This window comes from Bubalus bubalis, chromosome 7 (assembly GCF_019923935.1).
Source record: "Bubalus bubalis isolate 160015118507 breed Murrah chromosome 7, NDDB_SH_1, whole genome shotgun sequence".
In the NCBI taxonomy this organism is placed as follows: domain Eukaryota; kingdom Metazoa; phylum Chordata; class Mammalia; order Artiodactyla; family Bovidae; genus Bubalus; species Bubalus bubalis.
In genome coordinates this window covers 36307397-36333917 of record NC_059163.1, presented here as the reverse complement: position 1 = coordinate 36333917, position 26521 = coordinate 36307397, and the positions used below count along the sequence as shown (strand labels likewise).

General features: G+C 36.4%; 1 protein-coding gene across 11 annotated transcripts in view; it reads right to left on the bottom strand.

Annotated features, from left to right (window-relative positions):
- The window catches only part of EPHA5 (EPH receptor A5), a 401719-nt gene that overhangs the window by 177216 nt on the left and 197982 nt on the right, over positions 1-26521 (bottom strand). For 6 of the 11 annotated variants that reach the window (XM_025289991.3, XM_044945835.2, XM_025289990.3 and 3 more), the window contains exon 5: positions 23983-24318. The exons of 2 other annotated variants lie outside the window; for them this stretch is intronic. In XM_025289991.3, coding sequence (XP_025145776.1) covers positions 23983-24318 — 336 coding nt within the window. Of the gene's footprint in view, positions 1-9860; positions 10478-12370; positions 12850-23982; positions 24319-26521 lie in introns of those variants that run through there. 3 more of the 11 variants (XR_006552198.2, XR_006552199.2, XM_044945837.2) reach the window with 3 other exon arrangements.

The window sequence follows — 26521 nt, the reverse complement described above, 5'->3', positions numbered from 1 at the left end:
AGTTTCAGAGTATCATGAAAAATAAGAAAGAAAATCCAGGCATATACTAAATAAAGTAATAACTCATTATAAAATGTACAGTGTAGGAGTTTTGCAAATGTGCATTGGTTGGGATTCTATTTTATTCATTTTAAATAATTAAGTTTCAAAAATCATCTGTCTTTCCACATATAGATTCTTTTCTACAACTTTTCTTCTATTCAGAACCAATTTAAAATGACTAGCATGCCTAGAAATTAAAAAAGAAAAAAAAAAAAAAGAAGAAGAAAATAGAGAAGATATGTGAAATTTGCCTCCAGGAACTGATAAGGCAACACAAAGGACAATCAGGAACTTTTAAGACATTCTATTAACTTAATCTAAATAAATAACAATTTACAATCATACAAGAACTGAAAAACCAAAAGCTGTGATAGTTTTACCTAATAATGATTTTGATGTAACAACTTAAGAAATAATTAAATTCTCAAGTGGATTATTGTACACTTGAAGAAGTATTTTCATTATTTTAAGAAAAAAACAGGCAATATTATTTAAAACATAGATTATGACCAAATACGAATGCTGGCAAAATTAGAGTAATCTCATCTGGAAAGAAAAATTGTTTTGGGGCTCCTGAAAAGTCAGGATGAATTGGTATTAGTATTGAGAGGAGATCAGTTCTCTATTAATAATATTACTTACAAAAATAACCCAATTTTTGAAAATTAATAACACTTCAATTAATTTCATTATTTAATCATTTATGAGTACGTGCTGTATGTTAGAACTATACTAGTCAGTGAGACTTCAGTCATAGATAAACATACAAAATCAGTGCCCTCAAGGAGCTTATGGGGTTCCCAGGTGGATCATGGGAAATAGATGGGGAAACAGTGGAAAGAGCGTTAGACTTTATTTTTGGGGGCTCCAAAATCACTGCAGATGGTGGTTGCAGCCATGAAATTAAAAGACGCTTACTCCTTGGAAGGAAAGTTATGACCAACCTAGATAGCATATTGAAAAGCAGAGATATTACTTTGCCAACAAAAGCCTGTCTAGTCAAGGCTATGGTTTTTCCAGTGGTCATGTATGGATGTGAGAGTTGGACTGTGAAGAAAGCTGAGCACCGAAGAATTGATGCTTTTGAACTGTGGTGCTGGAGAAGACTCTTGAGAGTCTCCCTTGGACTACAAGGAGATCCAACAAGTCCATCCTAAAGGAGATCAGCCCTGAGTGTTCTTTGGAAGGACTGATGCTAAAGCTGAAACTCCAATACTTTGGCCACCTCATGCGAAGAGTTGACTCATTGGAAAAGACTCTGATGCTGGGAGGGATTGGGGGAAGGAGGAAAAATGGACAACAGAGGATGAGATGGCTAGATGGCATCACGGACTCAATGCACATGAGTATGGGTGAACTCCAGGAGTTGGTGATGGACAGGGAGGCCTGGCGTGCTGCAATTCATGGGGTAGCAAGAGTCGGACACAACTGAGCGACTGAACTGAACTGAACTGAAGTGAATCAATCCCTAGGTCAGGGAAGATCCCATGGAAAAGGAAATGGCAACCCACTCCAGTATTCTTGCCTGGGAAATCCCATGGACAGAGAAACCTGGCAGAGTACAGTCCATGGGGTCGTAAAGAGTTGGACATGACTTAGCAACTAAACAACAACAACAAGGAGCATATAGCACAGAGAGGTAAATAAATTAGAAAGGAAATGAAAGCATACTTGCATGAGAGTGTGAAGGTTTCAGAACACTGAAGTGAAACACCTATCTCAGATTTGTTGATTTAAAGACAGCTTCTTGAAAGGAGTCATCTTAGCTGAGAAATAAATATTGAGTAGGAGCTACCCAAACAAAGTAAAGGTAATGGATCTAGGGGGTGTCTCCTACGTGGCATCCCATGCTATCAGCCAATCAAATGACATCTTTTAATGCAAGTTTGAGAATTAGAAAGATGTAACTGTTTTGCTGTATAAACAGCAAAGTCTGGAATTTTCTAAGACAATGTGCTTAGTAGCTCAATTGTGTCTGACCCTTGTGACCCCATAGACTGTAGCCTGGAAGGCTCCTTTGTTCATGGGATTCTCCAGGAAAGAAAAGTGAAGTGGGTTGCCATTTCCTTCTCCAGGGAATCTTCCTGACTCAGGAATTGAAGCCAGGTCTCCTGCATTGCAGGTAGACTCTTTACCGACTGAGCTACAAGGGAAGTCCAATAGGTACAAATAGGTATTCTATTAGAATACCTATTCTAAGTCCAAGCAGGTATTCTAAGACAATACCTATTTGTAAAAAGATTTTCAGTCATTTGTTCATTCACTCATTCTTCCAACAAATAATTATCAAATTCTTTCTACATGCAGGTGCATTTCTTGGCAAGAAACAGTAGTAATATTCCTGCACTTGATAGAACTTACATTCTCAGGGTTAGAAACAAAAAAGATACACAAAGTCAATTACATAGTGTTAGAAAGAGCTATGTTGTGTGCAAAAAATAAATAAAACTGGTAAGTGGGATAATAAAGGTCAAGATGAAGGACGTGTGTGAGTGCAGGTGCATGTGCACTAGCATAAGCATGCATTTACAAATAGCATGGTCAGAAAACATTTATGAAGAGATATTTATGCAAAAGGCATTTATTATGCCTTGGAAGAAAAGCTAAGACAAACCTAGACAGCATATTAAAAAGCTGAGACATCACTTTGCCCATAAAGGTACATATAGTCAAAGTTATGGTTTTTCCAGTAGTCATATATGATGTGAGAGTTGGACCATAAGGAAGGCTGAGTTCTGAAGAATTGATGCTTTTGAACATGGTGCTGGTAAAGACTCTTGAGAGTCCTTGGACTGCATGGAGATGAAATCAGTCAAACCTAAAGGAAATTAGTCCTGAATATTCATTGGAAGGACGGATGCTCAAGTTTCAATATGTTGGCCACCTGATGCAAAGAGCTTACTCACTGGTAAAGACCCTGATGCTGAGAAAGACTGAAGGCAAAAGGAGGGGACAACAGAGGATAAGACGGTTAAACAGCATCACTAACTCAATGGACATGAGTTTGAGCAAACTCTGGGAGATAGTGAAAGACAGAGAAGCCTGGTGTGCTGCAGTCCATGGGGTTGCAAAAGTTGGACACTACTTAACAACTGAACAAGAACAACAATGCTAAAGTAGGAAGACATATGGTAATTTTGGAGAAGATGGTTCTAGGTAGAAGTAACAGGAAGAAGAAAAGTCCTGAGGTGTAGACATACATGGAAATTTCAATGATTAACAAGGAGGCAAGCATACCTGGTAAAGTGAGTAAATGAGAAAGTACAGGGAGATGAGGTCAGCCAAAGAAAGACCCTATAGGCAAAGAAAGATCCTATAGATCCTTCAGGTCTGTGTCATTTCCTCTGAGAAAGATACAAGGAGTCATGAGAAAATTTTGAGCCGGGAACTGGTATCATTTGATGTATTTTAAAGAGATTCCTGTGGCTTTTTGCAGAAAATAAACTCGGGAAGTCCAAGGGTAAGCAAAGGCATTCATGAGGAGACTATCATAATCATTTAAAATAACAGTGTTTTGGATCAAAGTGTTAGCAATGGAATGGGTAGGAAATAACTGAATTATGGGTTCATATAGGTGTATATGGAGAAGGAAATGGTAACCCACTCCACTATTCTTGCCTGGAGAATGCCATGGACGGAGAAGCCTGGTAGGCCAAAGTCCATGGGGTCGCAAAGATTGGACGCCACTGAGCGACTTCACTTTCACTTTCATAGGTGTATATAAAAAAAACTGAGTTTTATTCCTCAAATCCATCTATCTACCCTTTACTGTGCTACAGTTTTCTTAGTTTTGATGGGAATGACTCTACATCTGGGTTCGTGATAAGGACCCTGAGGACATCCTTAGGGGAGCCCATGGGGAATGAGCCAGCATTGTCTATTCCCAACCCCCATCACAGTGATGGATTCTGTGGTATCTCTCTCTCATTCTGTCCTTTGCACTTGAAGTCTAGGACTTTTAGCTGATAAACTGAGGAAGAGAAATTTTCTTTCCTTCTTGTATGGTGTGTTATACACAACTAATGTCTGGAATTGCTTCAGCCATTTTGCTACCATGAAATAATTCCATCTTGAGTCAAAACAGACCAAGAAGAGAGCGAGATCCATGATAAAATAGTTTCTAAAACTTGTGCTTTTCAATGATAAAATATATTCACTGCATTGCTTAAGTGCATTCTAGTTGAATTTATGTTATCTGCAGCCTTTTGGTTGCTGTAGAGTCAAACAACTATGAGTTTAAATCCATAATCTGTTAAAATAGGAAGTAATGTGTAAAATAGGGATACAAGTTACATAGTTCAATGAGCTGGTGTGAGAAATAAATAAGATACTGGGCGATACCTTTGGTTGTTTGTATTTTAGAAAATATTATGTAAGAAAAAATGCACATATGATGTATTTCATATATAGGATAATTAAACTCCTGTATAGGATATTTAAAACACCAAAGCCATGGTTGGATTAGAGAAAATCTGAAATACCTTGAGTTTTTCAATACAAAAGGTCAGGACTGGATGAATGTGAAGAATGTAAAGGCTATTTAATAGCTATTTGGTAAAGAGGACCAGATTCAGGGATAAAAGGCAAACCCAGTCTCTATCTTCAATTTCACCAAAAATATTTTAGATATTTTGCTAGAAAATTTAGTTAACATATCTCTATAAAACTAGAACATGGCACCTAGTGATAAGTGTTTTTGCTATAATCATTATTACCATTATTGTCAGTATATTTAAAGTAAGTTTAAGGAATATTCAATTAAGAATTTAAAGTAAAAAAAGAATTTAAAATAAATTCTGATTAAATATGAAAAAAGACTATTGATATTACTAAGACAAAAAAAATAATAAAATTAAGGGAGAGTAGACTGTTGTTAAACTAGAGTCTAGTTGCATCATTGATGTGACTTTCTAACAAAATAATAGTCTTTTTTTTTTTTTTTTTGCAAGACAGTATGGTTAGTTCTGTGGGGCAACCCAAGACAGGTGGGTCATGGTGGAGAGATTTGACAGAATGTGGTCCACTGGAGAAGGGAATGGCAAAACACTTCAGTATTCTTGCCTTGAGAACCCCATGAACAGTATGAAAAGGCAAAATGATAGGATACTGAAAGAGAAACTCCCCAGGTCAGTAGGTGCCCAATATGCTACTGGAGATCAGTGGAGAAATAACTTCAGAAAGAATGAAGTGGAGAAATAACTCCAGAAAGAATGAAAGGATGGAGCCAAAGCAAAAACAATACTCTGCTGTGGACGTGACTGGTGATAGAAGCAAGGTCCGATGCTGTAAAGAGCAATATTGCATAGAAACCTGGAATGTCAGGTCCATGAATCAAGGCAAATTGGAAGTGGTCAAACAAGAGATGGCAAGAGTGAATGTCGACATTCTAGGAATCAGCAAACTGAAATGGACTGGAATGGGTGAATTTAACTCAGATGATCATTATATCTACTACTGCGGGCAGGAATCCCTCAGAAGAAATGGAGTGGCCATCATGGTCAACAAAAGAGTCCAAAATGCAGTACTTGGATGCAATCTCAAAAACGACAGAATGATCTCTGTTCGTTTCCAAGGCAAACCATTCAATATCACAATAATCCAAGTCTATGCCCCAACCAGTAACGCTGAAGAAGCTGAAGTTGAACAGTTCTATGAAGACCTACAAGACCTTTTAGAACTAACACCCCCCAAAGATGTCCTTTTCATTATAGGGACTGGAATGCAAAAGTAGGAAGTCAAGAAACACCTGCAGTAACAGGCAAATTTGGCCTTGGAATATGGAATGAAGCAGGGCAAAGACTAATAGAGTTTTGCCAAGAAAATGCACTGGTCATAACAAACACCCTCTTCCAACAACACAAGGGAAGACTCTATACATGGACATCACCAGATGGTCAACACTGAAATCAGATTGATTGTATTCTTGGCAGCCAAAGATGGAGAAGCTCTATACAGTCAGCAAAAACAAGACCAGGAGCTGACTGTGGCTCAGACCATGAACTCCTTATTGCCAAATTCAGACTTAAATTGAAGAAAGTAGGGAAAACCACTAGACCACTCAAGTATGACCTAAATCAAATCCCTTATGATTATACAGTGGAAGTGAGAAATAGATTTAAGGGCCTAGATCTGATAGATAGAGTGCTTGATGAACTATGGAATGAGGTTCGTGACACTGTACAGGAGACAGGGATCAAGACCATTCCCATAGAAAAGAAATGCAAAAAAGCAAAATGGCTGTCTGGGGAGGCCTTACAAATAGCTGTGAAAAGAAGAGAAGCAAAAAGCAAAGGAGAAAAGGAAAGATAAACATCTGAATGCAGAGTTCCAAAGAAGAGCAAGAAGAGATTAGAAAGCCTTCTTCAGCAATCAATGCAAAGAAATAGAGGAAAACAACAGATTGGGAAAGACTAGGGATCTCTTCAAGAAAATCAGAGATACCAAAGGAACATTTCATGCAAACATGAGCTCGATAAAGGACAGAAATGGTATGGACCTAACAGAAGCAGAAGATATTAAGAAGAGATGGCAAGAATACACAGAAGAACTGTACAAAAAAGATCTTCATGACCCAGATAACCATGATAGTGTGATCACTCACCTAGAGCCAGACATCCTAGAATGTGAAGTCAAGTGGGCCTTAGAAAGCATCACTACGAACAAAGCTCATGGAGGTGATGGAATTCCAGTTGAGCTATTCCAAATCCTGAAAGATGATGCTGTGAAAGTGCTGCACTCAATATGCCAGCAAATTTGGAAAACTCAGCAGTGGCCACAGGACTGGAAAAGGTCAGTTTTCATTCCAATCCAAAAGAAAGGCAATGCCAAAGAATGCTCAAACTACTGCAGAATTGCACTCATCTCACACGCTAGTAAAGTAATGCTCAAAATTCTCCAAGCCAGGCTTCAGCAATATGTGAACCCTGAACTTCCTGATGTTCAAGCTGGTTTTAGAAAAGGCAGAGGAACCAGAGATCAAATTGCCAACATCCGCTGGATCATGGAAAAAGGAAGAGAGTTCAAAAAAACCTCTATTTCTGCTTTCTTGACTATGCCAAAGCCTTTGACTGTGTGGATGACAATAAACTCTGGAAAATTCTGAAAGAGATGGGAATACCAGACCACCTGACCTGCCTCTTGAGAAATCTGTATGCAGGTCAGGAAGCAACAGTTAGAACTGGACATGGAACAACAGACTGGTTCCAAATAGGAAAAGGAGTTCGTCAAAGCTGTATATTGTCACCCTGTTTATTTAACTTATATGCAGAGTACATCATGAGAAACGCTGAACTGGAAGAAACACAAGCTGGAATCAAGATTGCGGAGAGAAATATCAATAACCTCAGATATGCAGATGACACCACCCTTATGGCAGAAAGTGAAGAGGAACTAAAAAGCCTCTTGATGAAAGTGAAAGTGGAGAGTGAAAAAGTTGGCTTAAAGCTCAACATTCAGAAAACGAAGATCATGGCATCCGGTCCCACCACTTCATGGGAAATAGATGGGGAAACAGTGGAAACAGTGTCAGACTTTATTTTTCTGGGCTCCAAGATCACTGCAGATGGTGACTGCAGCCATGAAATTAAAAGACGCTTACTCCTTGGAATAAAAGTTATGACCAACCTAGATAGCACATTCAAAAGCAGAGGCATTACTTTGCCAACAAAGGTTCATCTAGTCAAGGCTATGGTTTTTCCTGTGGTCATGTATGGATGTGAGAGTTGGACTGTGAAGAAAGCTGAGCGCCGAAGAATTGATGCTTTTGAACTGTGGTGTTGGAGAATACTCTTGAGAGTCCCTTGGACTGTAAGGAGATTCAACCAGTTCATTCTGAAGGAGATCAGCCCTGGGATTTCTTTAGAAGGGATGATGCTAAAGCTGAAACTCCAGTACTTTGGCCACCACATGCGAAGAGTTGATTCATTGGAAAAGACCCTGATGCTGGGAGGGATTGGGGGCAGGAGGAGAAGGGGATGACAGAGGATGAGATGGCTGGATGGCATCACTGACCCGATGGACGTGAGTCTCAGTGAACTCCGGGAATTGGTGATGGACAGGGAGGCCTGGCGTGCTGTGATTCATGGGGTCGCAAAGAGTTGGACATGACTGAGGGACTGATCTGATCTGATGGTTATTTCTTTTCAATGTTCATACAGTGTTGAGCTGAATAACCTCATCTCATGTGGAGGTAACTAAAGAAGCCTGCAAGGGATTTTCTAAATGCTTATTAGAACATTTATTTTCTTTGCTATCATGTAATAACGAAGCTTGTGTACCATCTTCACCAAAAGCAGCACAGTGACATACAGTGTTAGATTTTTTTTCTGTAAAGGAAAAGTAATATTAGGGCTAGAAATAATGATAGTGCTTTAGAAAGTAGAGGAAAAAATATAAACTACATGATACCTACCAATTATGTAAGTGTGTGATTTCATAGGAGAAGGCAATGGCAACCCACTCCAGTAATCTTGCCTGGAAAATCCCATGGACGGAGGGGCCTGGTGGGCTGCAGTCCATGGGGTCGCTAGGAGTCAGACAGGACTGAGCGACTTCACTTTCATGCATTGGAGAAGGAAATGGCAACCCACTCCAGTGTTCTTGCCTGGAGAATCCCAGGGACGGGGGAGCCTGGTGGGCTGCCATCTCTGGGGTCGCACAGAGTCGGAGACGACTGAAGCAACTTAGCAGCAGTGATTTCATAGTTTCAGGAGGCAAGTCACTAATATTTCTAGTCCAAATCCATGGAAAAATAGACTTAAATCCCATTTAAAATTGACTGTTTAGCTCCCTCTAAGTGTACCAATTGGACATGACTGAGCATGCAGGAAAAGTACAATATTAACATCTTAGTGGAAAATGTTTAAAATTGTTCATTTACTCTTTGAATCCTTTATCCTCACTCCAGGGAAGCCCCTTATCCTTATACATAAAATTTAATGGTGTAAAGTTAGCCAAAACAAAAATAGAGTAGTATCTACCCCACAACCTTCTACATTTTCACTTTTCATGGTTTCAGGCACCCCTAGTCAACATCAGTTCAAGGATATTAAATGGCAAATTCCAGAAGTTAACATTTCATAAATTTTCAATTTCCCACTGTTCTGAGTAGTGTGATATTAATAAAATCTTGCACCAACCTGCTCTATCCCACCTAGGATCTCCAATCATTGACATCCTCTGTTCTTGACATCCAGAAATCCACATCTTTAAGGCTAAATGATCCAGGACTACCTAAGGCAGATGATCTTCTTTCGGCTAGATCATCAGAAGGTTAGTAGCAGCCTAATGCCACATGACAATGCCTAGGTCATTCATTTTATCTAATCAAAAAGGCATTTTATCATCTCTGCTACCGCTAAGTCACTTCAGTCCTGTCTGACTCTGTGCAACCCCATTAGACGGCAGCCCATCAGGCTCCCCTGTCCCTGGGATTCTCAAGGCAAGAGGACTGGAGTGGATTGCCATTTCCTTCTCCAGTGCATGAAAGTGAAAAGTGAAAGTGAAGTCGCTCAGTCGTGTCCGACTCCCAGCGACCCCATGGACTGCAGCCTACCAGGCTCCTCCGTCCATGGGATTTTCCAGGCAAGAGTACTGGAGTGGGGTGCCATTGCCTTCTCTGATTTTTTTATCATCTCATATCATCACAAAACCCGAAAGATTTGTACAGTACAATAAGATATTTTAGGAAAGAGAGAGTTTATATTGATATAACTCTTATTACAGTATATTGTTATAACTGTTCTATTTAAGAGTTATTGCCATTAATCTCTACTGTGCCAAATTTATAAATTAAATTTTATCATAGACATGTACATATAGGAAAAACACAGTATATCTGTACAGGGCTCCATACTATCCAAGGTTTTAGATATCTACTGGGGGTTGTGGAATGCATTCTCCGCAGGTAAGGGGGAATACTGTAAACCACTAAACTACTACCATCATGTCCATTACCACCAATAATAACTTTAAAACACTACTGATTTACTGTCTACAAAGGACTCTTCTGAAAGACAACCATGTCTTTCTATATCTCAGCATATAAAGGGTTAATTGAGCGTAAGTAATAACAAGTGAGGTCTTATTAATATGAGCAGATGGCTGATGACAGAAGTTATAGCCTGAAACTTTAGTAATTTATAAAATAATAAATTTTTTCACCTTTAAATGTCATTTACTACTTCATTAGGGAAAAATAATGATTGTTTAAAAAATAGAAAAGACATCCTCTAAATTCATATACTTTAAATACATAGATGTAATAAAAGCAGAGAGACACATTGGTTGTAATAATACTGTATTTGTTTTTGGTTCATACCACAAGCCTAAGGGAAATCATTGCTTGAGTTGTAGTTTAAGCATCGGTTTGCAGTACAGGTCATATCCTCAGGCCTTTCAGGCTTGAAAATTCAACAAACTCGCCTCTCTTTTCTTACTAATGGAAGAAATTTGTAAAAAGTGAGATCAAAAAGCCAGCACTCAAAGTAATTTTAATGGAAAACATTTCATATCTTCAAATAAATTTCTCAAGCTTGATGCTTGTTTTGACAAAGAAGATATTGGTGTCTTTGTGCCAAGCTACAAAATCAGTAATTTGCTCTGACTGAATTCCAATAAAGCATTAAGTGGACTGTCAAATATTAATAAAATTAGATGTAACAGAATAAATTATAATACTCCCAATAGTCAAAAATCTTTAAGATATTTTTTTCTCAGTTCATTTTGTGTTACTGTATCATTCAATAATAGGTCATTATCAGCAAAGATTGATTATGCTGGTATTATGTTCACCAAACTAGGCATGCCTATTAAAATAGATAATAAGGGCAGTTACAAAATAGTGTATTGTTTTTTTAAAATAAATGCAACTGTATATCCTAAGTGGATTTGAATAAATGCCTCTATAGATATGTATATGAGATAAAGGAAGCAAAATACAGAGAAAAATGTGAAGTCAATAAGTCAATTCATATTTGATGCTATTGCTGCTGAGCTTAATAGCCAAGCTATCATTAATTCTCTTCTGTTTTATTTTATTAGACTTTATTCTTCAATTCTTTACTTCTTCTGAGGAAAAATACACTTCCAGGGTTGGAGTAGGATGGACTTTTTAAACTGCTTTTATGTCTTTCAGAATGCTCAATAGAGTATAATTAATGCAGGAGGTGTTGAATAAATAATGTTTGAATGAATGGCAGTCAATTTCAGAAAAATCACATGAACAAGTCATTTCAGCACGCTGTGCAAAAAAAGTTTTAGTATTCTAAGTAAACTTCATTTAGAACCTAATAGAGGACTCATGCATATGTTTGATTTAAACATGATTTCACATCTGTGTCTTCATGCTTATGGTACATCAAGTCACTGGGAATGCTTTCAGAACTTTGTTCACAAAGAAGCAGGAGAGCACTTCAGAGTGAGGTTTTAAACAAACTGATATGTTATCCACATCAATTTATAATATCCATCTTTATGCAAATAAGTTCTTAGCATACATGCCAATGAGATGAATGAGTGAACATTTTAAGTGCTGAGTTGCTACAACTCTGTACTGAACCATGAGAATACTTGATAGTTCACACTGGAAATGGATTTTTGAGCACTATTCTGCTAAATAGGGAGTGAGTTTACAATAAGAATTACACAAAGCTAGTTTAAAAGCTTCCAAATGAGTAGTAAGCAGAATAGAGTACCTACACTAGTGAGAAAGAGAATAGTATTAACAAAATCATTGCTGGTGTATATACAGAATGTCAGCAGGTATTTTCTAAAGAGCTTTATAGAAAAGTGACATCAAGGAATTCAGATTAAAAGGTGTTACCATCTCACTAAAGAGGAGGAACATGAAACAAATATCAACCTCCTGTAAGCGTAATTTTTCTCAAATGTGGGCCAAACACCCTGCAGTAGGATGTGTGTGTGTGTGTGTATGTGTGTTTTAAAAAATGCATATTCTTGGACCCTCCTTTGGATACACTGAATCAAAAATACAGGCTGTGCAGTCCATGAGTCCATAAATACACTATAGATTGAAAACACCATGCATTGCTCTTAACCAGTATAGTATTCATTATACAAAATTTCTCTCTGGAATGAGCTCAGCCATTCACAGTGAATCTTTTTGTCAAGATTATAGAGTGTCTAAAGAAAGAGAGATTAAGAAAGTAGGAAAGTCAGCTAGGCAGTAGACTTTAAATAATAATGTCTTATTTCAGAGTTTTGGAACACCTAAACCTATGAATTACAATTAGGACTCTGTGTCTGGATCCTTAATTTAAAAGAGCTGGGAGATGCACCCAACATAAATAAGAAAGCAAAAATTTTGGCATTTGAAGAATTCCAAAAAAGGTTTTAAACATATTACACATCACACCAATAACTGAAATTATAACATTAATTAAAATAATAAACAATTCAACTTATTATTCTAAGAAATATCTTAAGAAACACAGGTTCTAGGCACTATTATGATTCCCAGGGGAAGATTCCAGAAAAACAGATAAGAAAGCAAATACTTATATTGCCTGTGCTCCAGGTTACATTAGAGAGCAAAGCCCAAGCTGTAGAGCAGGGAAAACTTTTCTTAAGGAAACAGTGATTTAAGCAGATCTGAAGACTGAGCTATCTAGGACAGTGACGTATAATAAGAAACAGGCTTCAAGCAGAGGAAATAGCAATACTGACTAGTGATTCAAGCACACTAGTTCTAGAGGAAGAATTTCCTGGTTTAGATTCCTATTCCCTCACTTACTAGATTTGTGACCTTGGGCAAACCACTTCACATCTTTAAACTTCAGTTTCTTCATCCTAAAAATGGGAATAATAATAATATTATGTCATGAAGATATTGCTAGGATTAAATAAGAAAAAGCAAATAGAGTTCTTCGCATAGCAATATGCACACTGTAAGTGCTGAAACATGCTAGCCCTCATAGATCATCATCTTTGTCATTGTTACCACAGTAGATCAAAGAGAGAAAGAGAGGGAACAGAAGTCCCTGATATGTCTTTTTAGAAACCAGAGGAGTCTCTAGAAAGATTCTTGCCAGTGAACCAAAAAAGTGTTTTGATGATTTCTAAAAATATTCCACCCCATCTGCTAATCCTTATTAAATAAACCAGAGATGAAATATGGACAAATTCATTACATTAGTGTCTCATCTTTGAACTGTGTTTTCCAAGCAGAAATAAGCATAGGAAAAGCTCAGAATGCGTGCCTCACTTAAGCCAAGTTTCAGTGGGAATGGGCAGTTGCAGTTGGTAAAATTAAAGGATTTTTGTTAGTAGCCATAATGAGTACACTAACCTGGTCACAGAAGATCAGTATGACACCAATGAAGAGATATTCATGATATGTAATTACAGAAAACAATTTTTTTGTCTCTAGATAGTCTTCCTTAGAAACTTCAAGAACTGACAAATCAATATTCATCTTTAAATAGAAATAATGTAGCTAAAAATTTTGTCTTGTCCAAATACATTTTGATAAAAACAAAAATTATGTGACTCTTTCCTATATACAAAGTATTGCACTTGCTTTGATGCTGTTTCTCTGCTTATTTCCTTATGTTAATTGTTCTGGGTATTTTACTGAATTTGAAAAATTTCAATACTAATGTAAAACTCAGTATTTTAAGAAATCATTGACGATAGAGTCATCATTGAATTTCACTAATTATTCCTATAAGCTTGAAGTAGGTTTTTTGTTGTTGTTGTTGTTACCTGAGGCATCACTGATTCTATGCTATTTTTCACTTTAAAGTATTTTTCTCTTCTCATTTTACTTCACCAATGAGTTTGTCTATATAATACTCATAAAGTCAAAATGTATTTATCTCATGCATGTATTCAGTCGCTAAGTTGTGTCCAACTCTTTGTGACCCCATCAACTGCAGCCTGCCAGGCTCCACTGCCCATGGGATTTTCCAGGTAAGAATACTTGAGTAGGTTGTCATTTCCTTCTCCAGGGGATCTTCCAACCCAGAGATAGAATCTACGTCTCCTGCTTCTCCTGCATTGGCAGATGGATTCTTTACTACTGAGCCACCTGGGAAGCATTATTTATCTCATAGTAGTCTTTCTATGTGTACATGTTAAGTCACTTCAGTCATGTCTGACTCTTTGTGACCCTATAGACTGTAGCCCACCAAGCTTTTCTGTCCATGGGATCCTCCAGGTAAGAACACTGGAGTGGGCTGCCATGCCCTCCTTCAGGGGATCTTCTTGACCCAGGGATTGAACCCATGTCTTTTAAGTCTTCTGTTTTGACAGGTGGGTTCTTTACCACTAGCACCACCTGAGAAACTTTTCCATGAACTCACACTGTTGAAAAGTTTCTTATAAACTATTATAGTAAGATTTATAAATACCTTATTATGTACTAAGCATTACTCTGTTTTATAGATATTAACTGAATGAAAATCACTATATTAAGGCTTTAAATTGGATAAAGAATGCTCACAAATTGGGTAGTCAGAGGATCTGGGTCTCTGTCCCTGGGTGAACTGGTATGTAAAGTGCAGTGGATGTATGAAAGCTCGCTGGATGGCAAAAACAACATTAAGTGGATCTATAAAACATTTTGATTATGGTGAAAAAAATTAGTTGTCAGAATGAGATATTTAATATAACTATTATGTGAAATTAAAAAACCTATGCATCCAATGCTAAATAAATTTTTAATAAGAATACTTATGCAGAGAAATAAGCAATCCATGTAAAGGGTACTGTTTAGGAAAATGGCAAATGGATTTGGGATAAAAGCAGTACATAAAAAATATCAATATATAAACCACAGGAGGACCTTGCATAGTTCAAACATGGTAATGTGCCATGTTTGAGTTAAGAGATATCATTAACTCTCATAACCTGAGGTAAAAAGGAAATACAGAACAAAGGAAAGAAAGAACATAGGAAGGAGAGTGAAGAAAGGAAGGATGGAGGGGAAAAGAAGAAAGAGCAGGAGGCAGGAATGGAAGAAGGAAGACAGAAAGATAGGATGGACAAATCTTAATTATTTGAAGAAACATATTTCTTCAGAATAACGGAGGTAACCCAATTAACAATTACAGGCAGAAATTTTCATTCAAATTGAACAAATTCATGGATATCATAGTTTGAATATGGTGGCAAATCTGAAGATTTTTCAGCAGTTTCAAGTTTGAGATTCTGAAGTAGTAATGCTACTAATGGCAGCAGCAATTGCAATAAGGTTAAGTGCCTGCCATTTATTGCCTGGCAGCTGCAATGGCCATGTTTTGCTTCATCAAGCCAGATCTGTGGTAGAGTACTGGGCATTTCTCCTGAAACTTAGCCCTTATCTTTGAATCTATTTTTCTCAATGATTGTATAAGCCACTTAATACCCTTTATTAGAGGCCTCTTATGTTTAAACCACTTAGAGTAAATTTTGTTTACAACTAAGAAAACTGACATTAAAACCTAAAAAATGTTCCCAAAAGAGAAGTGTTGCAGGCAAAAGTCTTTTAAAAGAATGGGAGTTTGGACCTGTGATTCGACTGGTTAAATTTCCTTTTTTTTTTTTACTTTTTTATATAAAATCTTTCTTATTCTTTTTTTTAATTTTCTAATTTTGTTAATTTATTTTTAAATTAAATTTATTTATTTTAATTAGAGGCTAATTACTTTACAATATTGTATTGGTTTTGCCATACATCAACATGAATCCACCACGGGTGTACATGTGTTCCCAATCCTGAACCCCCCTCCCACTTCCCTCCCCTGACCATCCCTCTGGGTCATCCCAGTGCACCAGCCCCAAGCTTCCTGTATCCTGCATCGAACATGGACTGGCGATTCGTTTCTTATATGATATTATACATGTTTCAATGCCATTCTCCCAAATCATCCCCCCCCCCACCACAGAGTCCAAAAGGCTGTTCTATATATCTATGTCTTTTTTGCTGTCTCCCATACAGGGTTATTGTTACCATCTTTCTAAATTCCATATATATGCATTAGTATACTGTATTGGTGTTTTTCTTCCTGGCTTACTTCACTCTGTATAATGGGCTCCAGTTTCATTCACCTTATTAGAACTGATTCAAATGTATTCTTTTTAATGGCTGAGTAATATTCCATTGTGTATATGTACCACATCTTTCTTATCCATTCATCTGCTGATAGACATCTAGATTGTTTCCATGTCCTGGCTATTATAAACAGTGCTGCGATGAACATTGGAGTACACATGTCTCTTTCAATTCTGGTTTCCTTGACTGGTTAAATTTCAGTGTAGCAAGAACCTATGTAGTTTTTAAAGGATGTTGCTAGTTCTAATCTAACAACAGCAGACATATAGTGGCTATGTCTTACCACCTCTGGTCACTGCAAATAAAGGGATTCTTGAAGATGTTTTTGGTGACCAAATTTCATCTGCTTTAGTACTCTTGCCCATCGTGGCTCAGTAGGTAAAGAATCTGCCTGCAACGAGGGAGACCTGGGATCATCCCTGGGTCAGGAAAGTCCTCTAGAGAAGGTTATGGCAATCCACGCCAGTATTTTGCCTGGAGAATTCCATGGATAGAGGAGCCTTGTGGGCTATAGTCTATAGGGTTGCAAAGAGTTGGATGCGACTGAGCGACTTTCAGTTTCACTCAGTACTATAAAAGCATGAGAAAAACAAGAAATATAGCCGGGACAGGATGAGTCTGGTTGCACTGCAGAATTTAAAGAAATAAAATTAGTGTCTCAAAGTTTAAATTTCTCTGTTCAATTCATATTGAGATGATCAGAGTCTTCATGCTGTAAATATCTCATGTCCTCTTAGGATGACAGAACCGTGCATCAAAAACCAAGTCTTAGACCACAGAATTCCTGAACTGCTAAAATGGATTTATTGCCTTGCCTTATGAGAAAATGAAGTCACTGATTGGAAAACATGAAATCCTGAGCGCTGGAATGTGGATATGGGAGAGAAAATATATGATTGAAAATATTCTCAGCTTCTAAAACTTACTGAGTCTCTCTTGCTACCATTAAGTTCTTCCACACCTGGCTGAGGAAGCTACTTCTTGATGTCTTCAATACCTTATCTAAGATCATTAAGTGATAGAAGGAAGTATTTGTCTTCTTGCTCAAACTTATTTACTCCATCTGAACTCAAGATCCCAACATCCTCTTGGGAGCCAATTATGCAGTCAATGCTGGGGACAAAAAACTTCCTGAATATGTCTCACAAAACTCTATAACTTAAATCCGCAGAAGCATATGGAATATGTATGTGAAAATGGATTTTATATGTTCCTTTCAAAAGAGTGAGAAACAATTTAATTCAAGCTGGTATAAATGCATGATTAGAGATCCAATGTGCTTCTCTAGGTAGCTAGCTAGCACAAATGCTATATGCTTGTTCAATTAGTTGACCAAGATCTGGATTTGAAAGGTGAACTATGTTTTTATAGTTCAGATACTAGGAATTCCTTGTTTTAATGAAGAAGGAATTAAATGACCAACTAAAATAGGAACACTGAAATTGATTTATTTGCCAAGACTTATGAAACTATCCACTAATTACAACTTCAGAAAGGACTCAGAAGACATCTTCTTCACCATAATTATAAGAAATAAACTGATGAGAACAGTGCCACTTTTTTAACCAAAATCTCTAAAATTTCTCTTTTCTTGAGAACACAGAGGTTGAAGATACAGTGAAATGATTTGTTAATTTCTTAGGGATCAGATATGGCAGAGACCAAGTGGTAGCATTTTACCACTAGAAAGAAAGTGGACCTGGATTTCATAATAGGTGAAAATGTGAATGGTAAAAAGTCTAGCACCAAGGCATTAAGCGACTGAAATAATGGACCCTCTCATCTATACCACTAATGATATCAAGGTCTAAGAAATACAAATGAAAATTTAGTGACCTAGTTAGTCATGGTGTCTCACCAACACCCAGACCTGAGTAACTTCATTTACCCTATTAAATGAAGAGAAAATTGACTGTCCATATGGAGGACTGTGCAAGTAACATATATTAATATTGTACATTTCCTTTTCAGCTTATCTGAGAGAAATCTCTGGCCATTTCTAGATAAGTGGGGGGGGGGAGGTGCGGGGCAGGGGGTTATCGCCCAGATTGTAAATTTTAGATTTCAAGATCTAAATTTAGATTTAGAAACTAGGATATAGAATATACATTTAACAGATTATAGAGCTAACACTAATCTCTGTGGATCCAAAATACCCCTAAGAAACCATGATCTGAGTGGAGGCTATGATGGTAATGTGATGAATGAGATTTTGTCCTGAGCCCACATTACAACTGACACATTGTTGCCTCCATTCAATTCTTTATTTCACCAGTCATAGTTGTATACTTAGAAGATTTCCTCTTCGACTATAAAAAAATCTCTTTGTCTCTGAGCCCCATGCAATAAAAGCTGTGAAACTACAGTAATGACCAAACTAAACTAAATCATAGAGCTTTCTCTTTTTATTCTTCCTCCTACCAAAAAAGTAAACACACACACCTAGTGGATCTGTGGGGAATACAGCAGTCAGTGTCACCATTAAAAATATATAAAAGAGTGCAAAAATTGAGTATTACCTACATGCAAATTTAAATTACCTTGTTTAGTCTATATAGAAGACAAACAACTGAACTCATCTCACACGCTAGTAAAGTGATGCTCAAAATTCTCCAAGCCAGGCTTCAGCAATATGTGAACCCTGAACTTCCAGATATTCAAGCTGGTTTTAGAAAAGGCAGAAAAACCAAAGATCAAATTGCCAACATTTGCTGGATCATCAAAAAAGCAAGAGAATTCCAGAAAAACATCTATTTCTGCTTTATTGATTATGCCAAAGCCTTTGACTGTGTGGATCACAATAAACTGTGGAAAATTCTGAAAGAGATGGGCATATCAAAACACCTGACCTGCCTCTTGAGAAACCTATATGCAGGTCAGGAAGCAACAGTTAGAACTGGACATGGAAAAACAGACTGGTTCCAAATAGGAAAAGGAGTATGTCAAGGCTGTATATTGTCACACTGATTATTTAACTTATATGCAGAGCACATCATGAGAAATGCTGGGCTGGAAGAAGCATGAGCTGGAATCAAGATTGCCGGGAGAAATATCAATCACCTCAGGTATGCAGAGGACACCACGTTTATGGCAGAAAGTGAAGAGGAACTAAAAAGCTCCTGATGAAAGTGAAAGAGGAGAATGAAAAACTTGGCTTAAAGCTCAACATTCAGAAAACGAAGATCATGGCATCCGGTCCCATCACTTCATGGGAAATAGATGGGGAAACAGTGGAAACTGTGTCAGACTTTATTTTTTGGGCTCCAAAATCACGGCAGATGGTGATTGCAGCCATGAAATTAAAAGACACTTACTCCTTGGAAGCAAAGTTATGACCAACCTAGATAGCATATTCAAAAGCTGAGACATTACTTTGCCAACAAAAGTCCGTCTAGACAAGGCTACGGTTTTTCCAGTAGTCAGTATGGACGTGAGAGTTTGACTGTGAAGAAAGCTGAGCGCCGAAGAATTGATGCTTGTGTTGGAGAAGACTCTTGAGAGTCCCTTGGACTGCAAGGAGATCCAACAAGTCCATCCTAAAGGAGATCAGTCCTGGGTGTTCTTTGGAAGGAATGATGCTAAAGCTGAAACTTCAGTACTTTGGCTACCTCATGCAAAGATTTGACTCATTGGAAAAGACTCTGATGCTGGGAGGGATTGGGGGCAGGAGGAGAAGGTGACGACAGAGGATGAGATGGTTGGATCACATCACTGACTCGATGGACGTGAGTTTGAGTGAACTCCGGGAGTTGGTGATGGACAGGGAGGCCTGGCGTGCTGCACTTCATGGGGTTGCAAAGAGTCGGACACGACTGAGCAACTGAACTGAACTGAACTGATTACAAAGATAGCCAGTAAGCTCTCTCCACAGAAGAAAGTCAAAAAAAACCCCTCAGAGTTATCATAGTAATGATCGAGCAAGTGACAATGAACTTATTTTTCAACATCTCAGTAAACAGAGATCAACAGAAAATGTTTTTCTCCCTCTTCTCAGAAACACTTGTGTGCTTTTACCATCAGCATTCTCTTAAATTTCCAACTCTAGGGCATAATTTAGTTTCAACCCTGGGCATCACCACATCCTGTAAGACATCATTCTACACAACTATGTAAACTGCATCAAACTGAAAGTACCTGATGAAATGGAATTATCATGCCCCCTGATACCTTTGGAAGAATCAAGAAATAAAACCTTTCAACATAAAGGAATCACCTTTATATTTCTGATAGTCTGGGACAGGTTGGGCCCTTCCCTCCAAAATGTTTGTTACACTTTGTAACTCATTATCATGTTAATCTAGCCCTCTGATGAAAAAGTCAGAGTCTAAGACTAATTCAAAACAATTAAAATTTGATCTATTTTAGTTCAGAATTAGGATTCTGTACCTTGGCTTATTAAAGTATGAATACTTTTGGTTTTTTAGATGGGAGTGTCATGATATTAAAAGAGTGTTCTTGATCAAGTATGCCCAGTGCAAAATTATTTTAAAGTAAAACCCTAAAAAATAAGTTTATAGAGGAATATGATAAATGCACACTCTTTTGTGAGCTGATAGTGAAACATTTAACATAACTGTTTTCAATGGGATTTTTAATTTTCATACTATGTTGACATATCACTCTCCATCTACTTATCCATCTATCTATCAGTTATATTTTTGATGACCTAAACTATAAGACAAAATAGATGATAATACAATAGGAATGAACTATAGAAGTGTTGTCATGTAAATAATCTAAATGCATTTTCTGTAAAAAAATTTTTTATACATCAATTTTTCCAACTCACTGGAAAACTTGAGGAGCTCCATGAAATTTATTCTTTTTCAAAGTTTGAGCTTAATAAAGCATGGTTTGTATTATCCATGATTTTATCCACTTTGCAATTCAACTGTTAAAGTTCTTTATATAATTTATGTATTCAAATTTTTTCCTATCATTTCCCCTTCTCACACACAATTTTCCTTTACCTTTTTGTAAATTACTTTTCCCACCCTCAATTTTCCCACTTCATGTGTGTTTATATTTTTTAACTGTGATAATTCCCACAACTACTTTGCAATTTTTTGTCAATCTCAGTAATATTTGTTGAATTCTACAATGCCCATGCCATAAATTCCAATTAATTGTAGTATTTAGCTTTCCTTAAAACTTCATCTTTTAACTTGACTATTAATTTACATGCAAAAAAGTATCATTTGAATTCAGACGACTTCTCACAAAAGCAAAATGCTAGACTCCATAATGATTTAATAGCTGGAAAAATGCCGTAAATGCTGTGTAAACATCCATAAATTAATCATTTAATCACTATCCTCAGCATAAAACCATTATTTCTTTTTATAGACTGATGAGCCACGGTTACCTAATCAATTTCAATTTCTAGATTAATGTAAGATTCTTATCTTGAAAAAATTACTAATTTTTTTCTTGTATGTGTTGAACATAATTTTGAATCTGGGCTGTTCATATATCACATTGATGTCACTAATATAAATCAATCAGAAAATGACAGAACAAATTATAAATTTGAAACAAATAAATTAAGAAACAAATGCATTTCTCAAAAAACACTCCATACAGATTGAAACTAAAGTTGAAATCTGTTTAAAGAAGTTTTGTATAAAAACCACATATGGTACAGATAACTTTCTGTAATTTAAGGCTGAGAAAATATTCAGACATTAAAACCAACTACTGTAGCCCACTTTCTATAATGTTGGAACTTGATAAATGTCCAGCACCGTGGCATTAAATCTAAGAGTTACTTGAAGTCAATAATTTTTGTGAAATTGATATTTAGTTGGTCTGAAATGTCAGACACTGAGAAAATCTCCATCTTGTTTTTATTTTTTGGTAGGTTTGTAAGGATTTTACAGTACACGCTCTGAAAACTTGGGGGAAAAACAGCAAATCAAAAGTCAACAAAGTTTCTGCTCTGAATACAAATGTTTGTTTTAGGTGATAGCCATTCCTTGAATAGTCAGATAAAAATTTTTCTTTCTTGACATTTAAAGTATTTGTAGTTCAAAAAACACTGTGCAGTCCTAAAAGGCCAGTAAGTAAAAAACACCTGGAGCAAATATTTATTAATAATTTCATTTAAAAAACAGTTATATAGTTCATCACAGAAACATCATTCAAAGAAGGTTATGCAAGCTTAAATAATGTGCTACCAGGGGACTACAATTCTTAATGATTGTTCAATATGCTTTCAGTATGTTAATGGAAAATTCACATATAGAACCAAGTAAGCTTGAAAGATATTGCATATGAAGGCTGAAAGCAATAGTTTAATCCCAATATTTTTCTGATGTGAGAACACAGTTCACATTCACAGAGCACTTGTGGCATCTAGATACTGTGATGAAAAATTAATGCATACTAGTATGCCCAAAGCTGAGTCTATACCAAAGGAAAACCTAATTTTCTTTAATTTTGTCTACCTCTTCTTAGCACTTTTATTAGTTCAACCTTAGGTTAGGGACAAAATGGAGTAAAATATAAAAAATTCACTGAGGAAAGTGGCATATAGGTGTACAGTTTTTTTCTTTTTTTTTGTCATGGAATAAAAAACATGCTGTGGATACATTCAACATAGATGAGAACATGAGTGCTTAGAATAATGCTTAGTGAATAATTCAAATATCTTTGTATCCTCTGGGTTACTTTTAAATGTTTCTCTCAGTTTTATCAGCCAAAAACAACTATGAACCCAATGACACATGTTTTTCTTATTCTCAAGAGAAAACCATTTCATTTGCCTGACACATCCAATAATTCAAATTATTTTGACCCAAACTTGATTACAAACAATATTTTCTTGTCAATCAGATCATTCCACTACCTACAAACTTATACTAACATTACAGGAATTAAGCCTGACCTAATTCAGTCAAACACATCCTATCACACTGTGAGCTCTACTGGCAAGGATGTCCTCACCAAGCAAAGTCCACCTGCAGTACTTAAGAGGTAACCAGTTTATTCCCATGAACTGAGAGCTGAGGCCAAGGAATAGAAGGAGCATTACATTTAAAGCCCCTTCCTACACAGGCACCTGTTATTGACAAAAACCAGTTATAAGCTACTCATAGGCTTTGAATGGTTCTTGCCACATAATAGCATGAGTTATTAATTCAGCCATAACTTGATTTTTAGTTTACCAGACAAGAATTCTTCTATATTGATTTACTTAAAATTAAGTACTTGAGGGGAAATTTTAGGGGAATTAATCATTCAAGCAGCACTATTTTCCCTACTCTTTACTAATTATTCCTTAATATTTCCAAGTTCTTCATATGGAATATAGATATATTTTCATATGTATGGTTGTTGTACAACAGCTCACAGTTATTATAATTTTGATAAATGGATTTATCAAAGAAAAGCTGTTTTATACATTTGTAATAATAATAATAGAAATAATAAGAAAACCTTATTTTAATATGCAAAGAAAATTCAGATGTGGTGCCAAACTAATAAACCTGCCTAATTACATGCTAACTTAATGAATTAAAGAAAAAACTTGAAGTGAATAAAACAACAAAAATATAGATCTGAGCTATAATAATGGCACTGTTCAAAATTATGAGACAAAATTTTTTTTCACAAATGGATTTGAGCCATAAATATATTTTTTAATGAAAAAATTCAACTAAAATCTATCTTGTTTTCTGTCCATGGATGTGTCTGCTACAAAACTTTAGCTTTTATTTGCCTAGAACTTAAAAAAAAAAGTCTCAAGGTGTATTCATTCTACTCTAAGTCCTAACCCTCTGGATAATGGGAAGTTCTTTTTCACGTCTCAGGCAACTTAGCCCTGAGCTGGGGAGATAACTGACAGAGCTTGTCCTAAGGTACATGATTTGGTTGGACATCACACTTACCTGCTTGATTTGTGGTTACATTTACAGACACATACTGCCGGGCTCCTGGGCTCAAGTCGGACACTCCATTCACTGCCTCAATCTCAAAGGTATAGTTTGTGTGAGCGAGCAGATCCACCACCATGACAGAGGTGTTTTTCAGGCCGATTTGCTGGGGGAGGTACCTGACATGACCGCCACACTCGTCACACACCCCTGCATGGGAGTTGCACTTCTTGCATGCAATATAATATGACACATCTTTCCTTCCACCAGTGTCAGCAGGAGGAATCCATTCCAGAAAGACACTAGTTTCATTAACATTTGAGATGGCATTCCGAGGAGCTGAGGGGGGTCCTGGTTTGCAAAGTAAAGTGAAAAAAACAAATTTGAGATGATAAAATTAGGCATTGCTTACTACACAAATTTCTGGTCTGAAGGAAAAAAAAAAAGCTTTGCAATCATTGTTTTAAGCAGGGCAGAATGCAAGAATTATCAATTTGTAATAATCTTTGAAAAATCTTGTTATAGTTTTGTAGGGACAATAGTGGGGTTTAAATACTATAGAAATGACTTATCTTGGAAATGTAACAAATTCAATTAAAGACGATGTTTTGCTTAGTGTATACATAAAGAATTATGGAATAAAACTATGCATGCAAAAAATGTAGATAAAATTATGTATTCAAATAGTGGCAGGTTCTTTGGCAAGTCCAAGGAAAAATTCTCCTTGGGGATTGACGTGATTAAGTCCTCAATGATACTTGCTCCCTGAAAGCTAGGAATTAAACATGAAGGATTTACTAAGCAATGAGTACAGGTAGAAAGAGGATTTATTAGTGTGGTTCTTGACTACAAATACTACAGAAGTTAAAAAGGAAAAACAAAAACAGCCTTAGTTTATCTCAAAGGAAGTTGCATATCTACTGATAAGCCACCAACAGAATTTGGAACCTCCCTCATATGACAAAAAAAAACAACAAAAAAACAAGAATTTAAGTAGTTGATCAACATTACAAACTGTGATAAAATTTTGCTTACTTTGATATGGTTTTAACATTGTGGTTCGGCAAAACTGCATTTTACTTAACTGAAAATCTAAAACTTATTTTAAAAATAATTCTCCAAAACACAATTAAGAAGAAGAATGAATGTGTTCAGACCTTGAAAAATCAGCATAGTAAATTTATATATAAATACCAACTGCTATCCATGTGTATAATACTGTATTTCTGAAATAATAGCAGACTAAAGAGAACTAAAATTGGTTACCTACCAATTGTAACCAATGCATTACTCTGGTGGGGGGTGCTGATAATGAGACAAGCTATGAATGTGTGCAGATGAGAGATATATGGGGAAATCTCTATATCATCCTCTCAATTTTGTTCTGAACCTAAAAATGCTCTAAAAAAAAGTGTCTATAAAAGAATTAACTGTATATTGTCTGACTCTAGAATAGATTTTTAGATACTCAGACTTACAGCTTCAGTCCACTGTTAATATTATATGATCAGATGTTCTTGAAGAGAAAACACATTTAGATTTGTTTCAGAATTACTTGGCAAAGATTTCCCAATAGGGAATAAAATGGACTATGAATGGTTCATGCTGCTGCTGCTGCTAAGTCGCTTTAGTCGGGTCAAAGGCATAAATTAACCTACTCAGGATGACATAGCTTAGTTATCTTAATATGTACTGTCTGTTCTAAACATAGAAGTAAATATTAATTTCTGCCTAACATTTATTAAGCCATGACTGCTGAGGACTAAATTTAAAAGCAATAAGAAAGTTATCTAGTATTCATAAAATTCACTTAAAGAACTCCATAATGTAAAAATTGCCAGTTTTGATTAAAAAATCTCTACCTTTGCTATAGTTGTGGTTGAATCCTGTGAATTTTCCCATACAATCTCACACACTCCAATATAAAAGTCACTTTTCAATTGAAACAAGTACTTAAGATGGAAATACAACTCTTTTTACTATTGCCTTTAACTTATCTAATAGTGGAAAATTATGGCAAAAATGTAATTTGAGATCAAAATGTTACAGGTTCCTTTGTGAGAAAAAGGTAAAGTATACTCGGAATAGGTCTACTTCAGAAGATATCAAAATTCTGAGTTTTTTTCCTGCCAACTTAACTATACCCACAGTTTCCATCTTTCCTCTAAATCTGTAAAACTGTATCATGGTCTAACTCTTCTTCTGACTCTGCTACCAATAGCCCCTCAGCATGTGAGTGGGGGGCACATATGCCTCTCAAAGTCACAGTGAAACGCATATATTCAAGGGAAGCCCTAAAGAAGAGGTAAGCAGTGAAGACTCAGACTGACATGCACCAAAAAATAATGTAATGAAATTCCACTGTCCTGATAATAGATGTGATGTATGAACCCAAGTAGAGCTGTGAGAGGCAACCTCAGTTTGAACAGATTCATTAGAATCTTAATTTTGTTTTTTCTTTTCCTCTAGGTTTGTAGCATTTGGTTTTCCAGAGTACCAGAAAAAATATTAAAAGGAGTTGAAACCATAAATATAATTCCAAAGAGCCAAACAG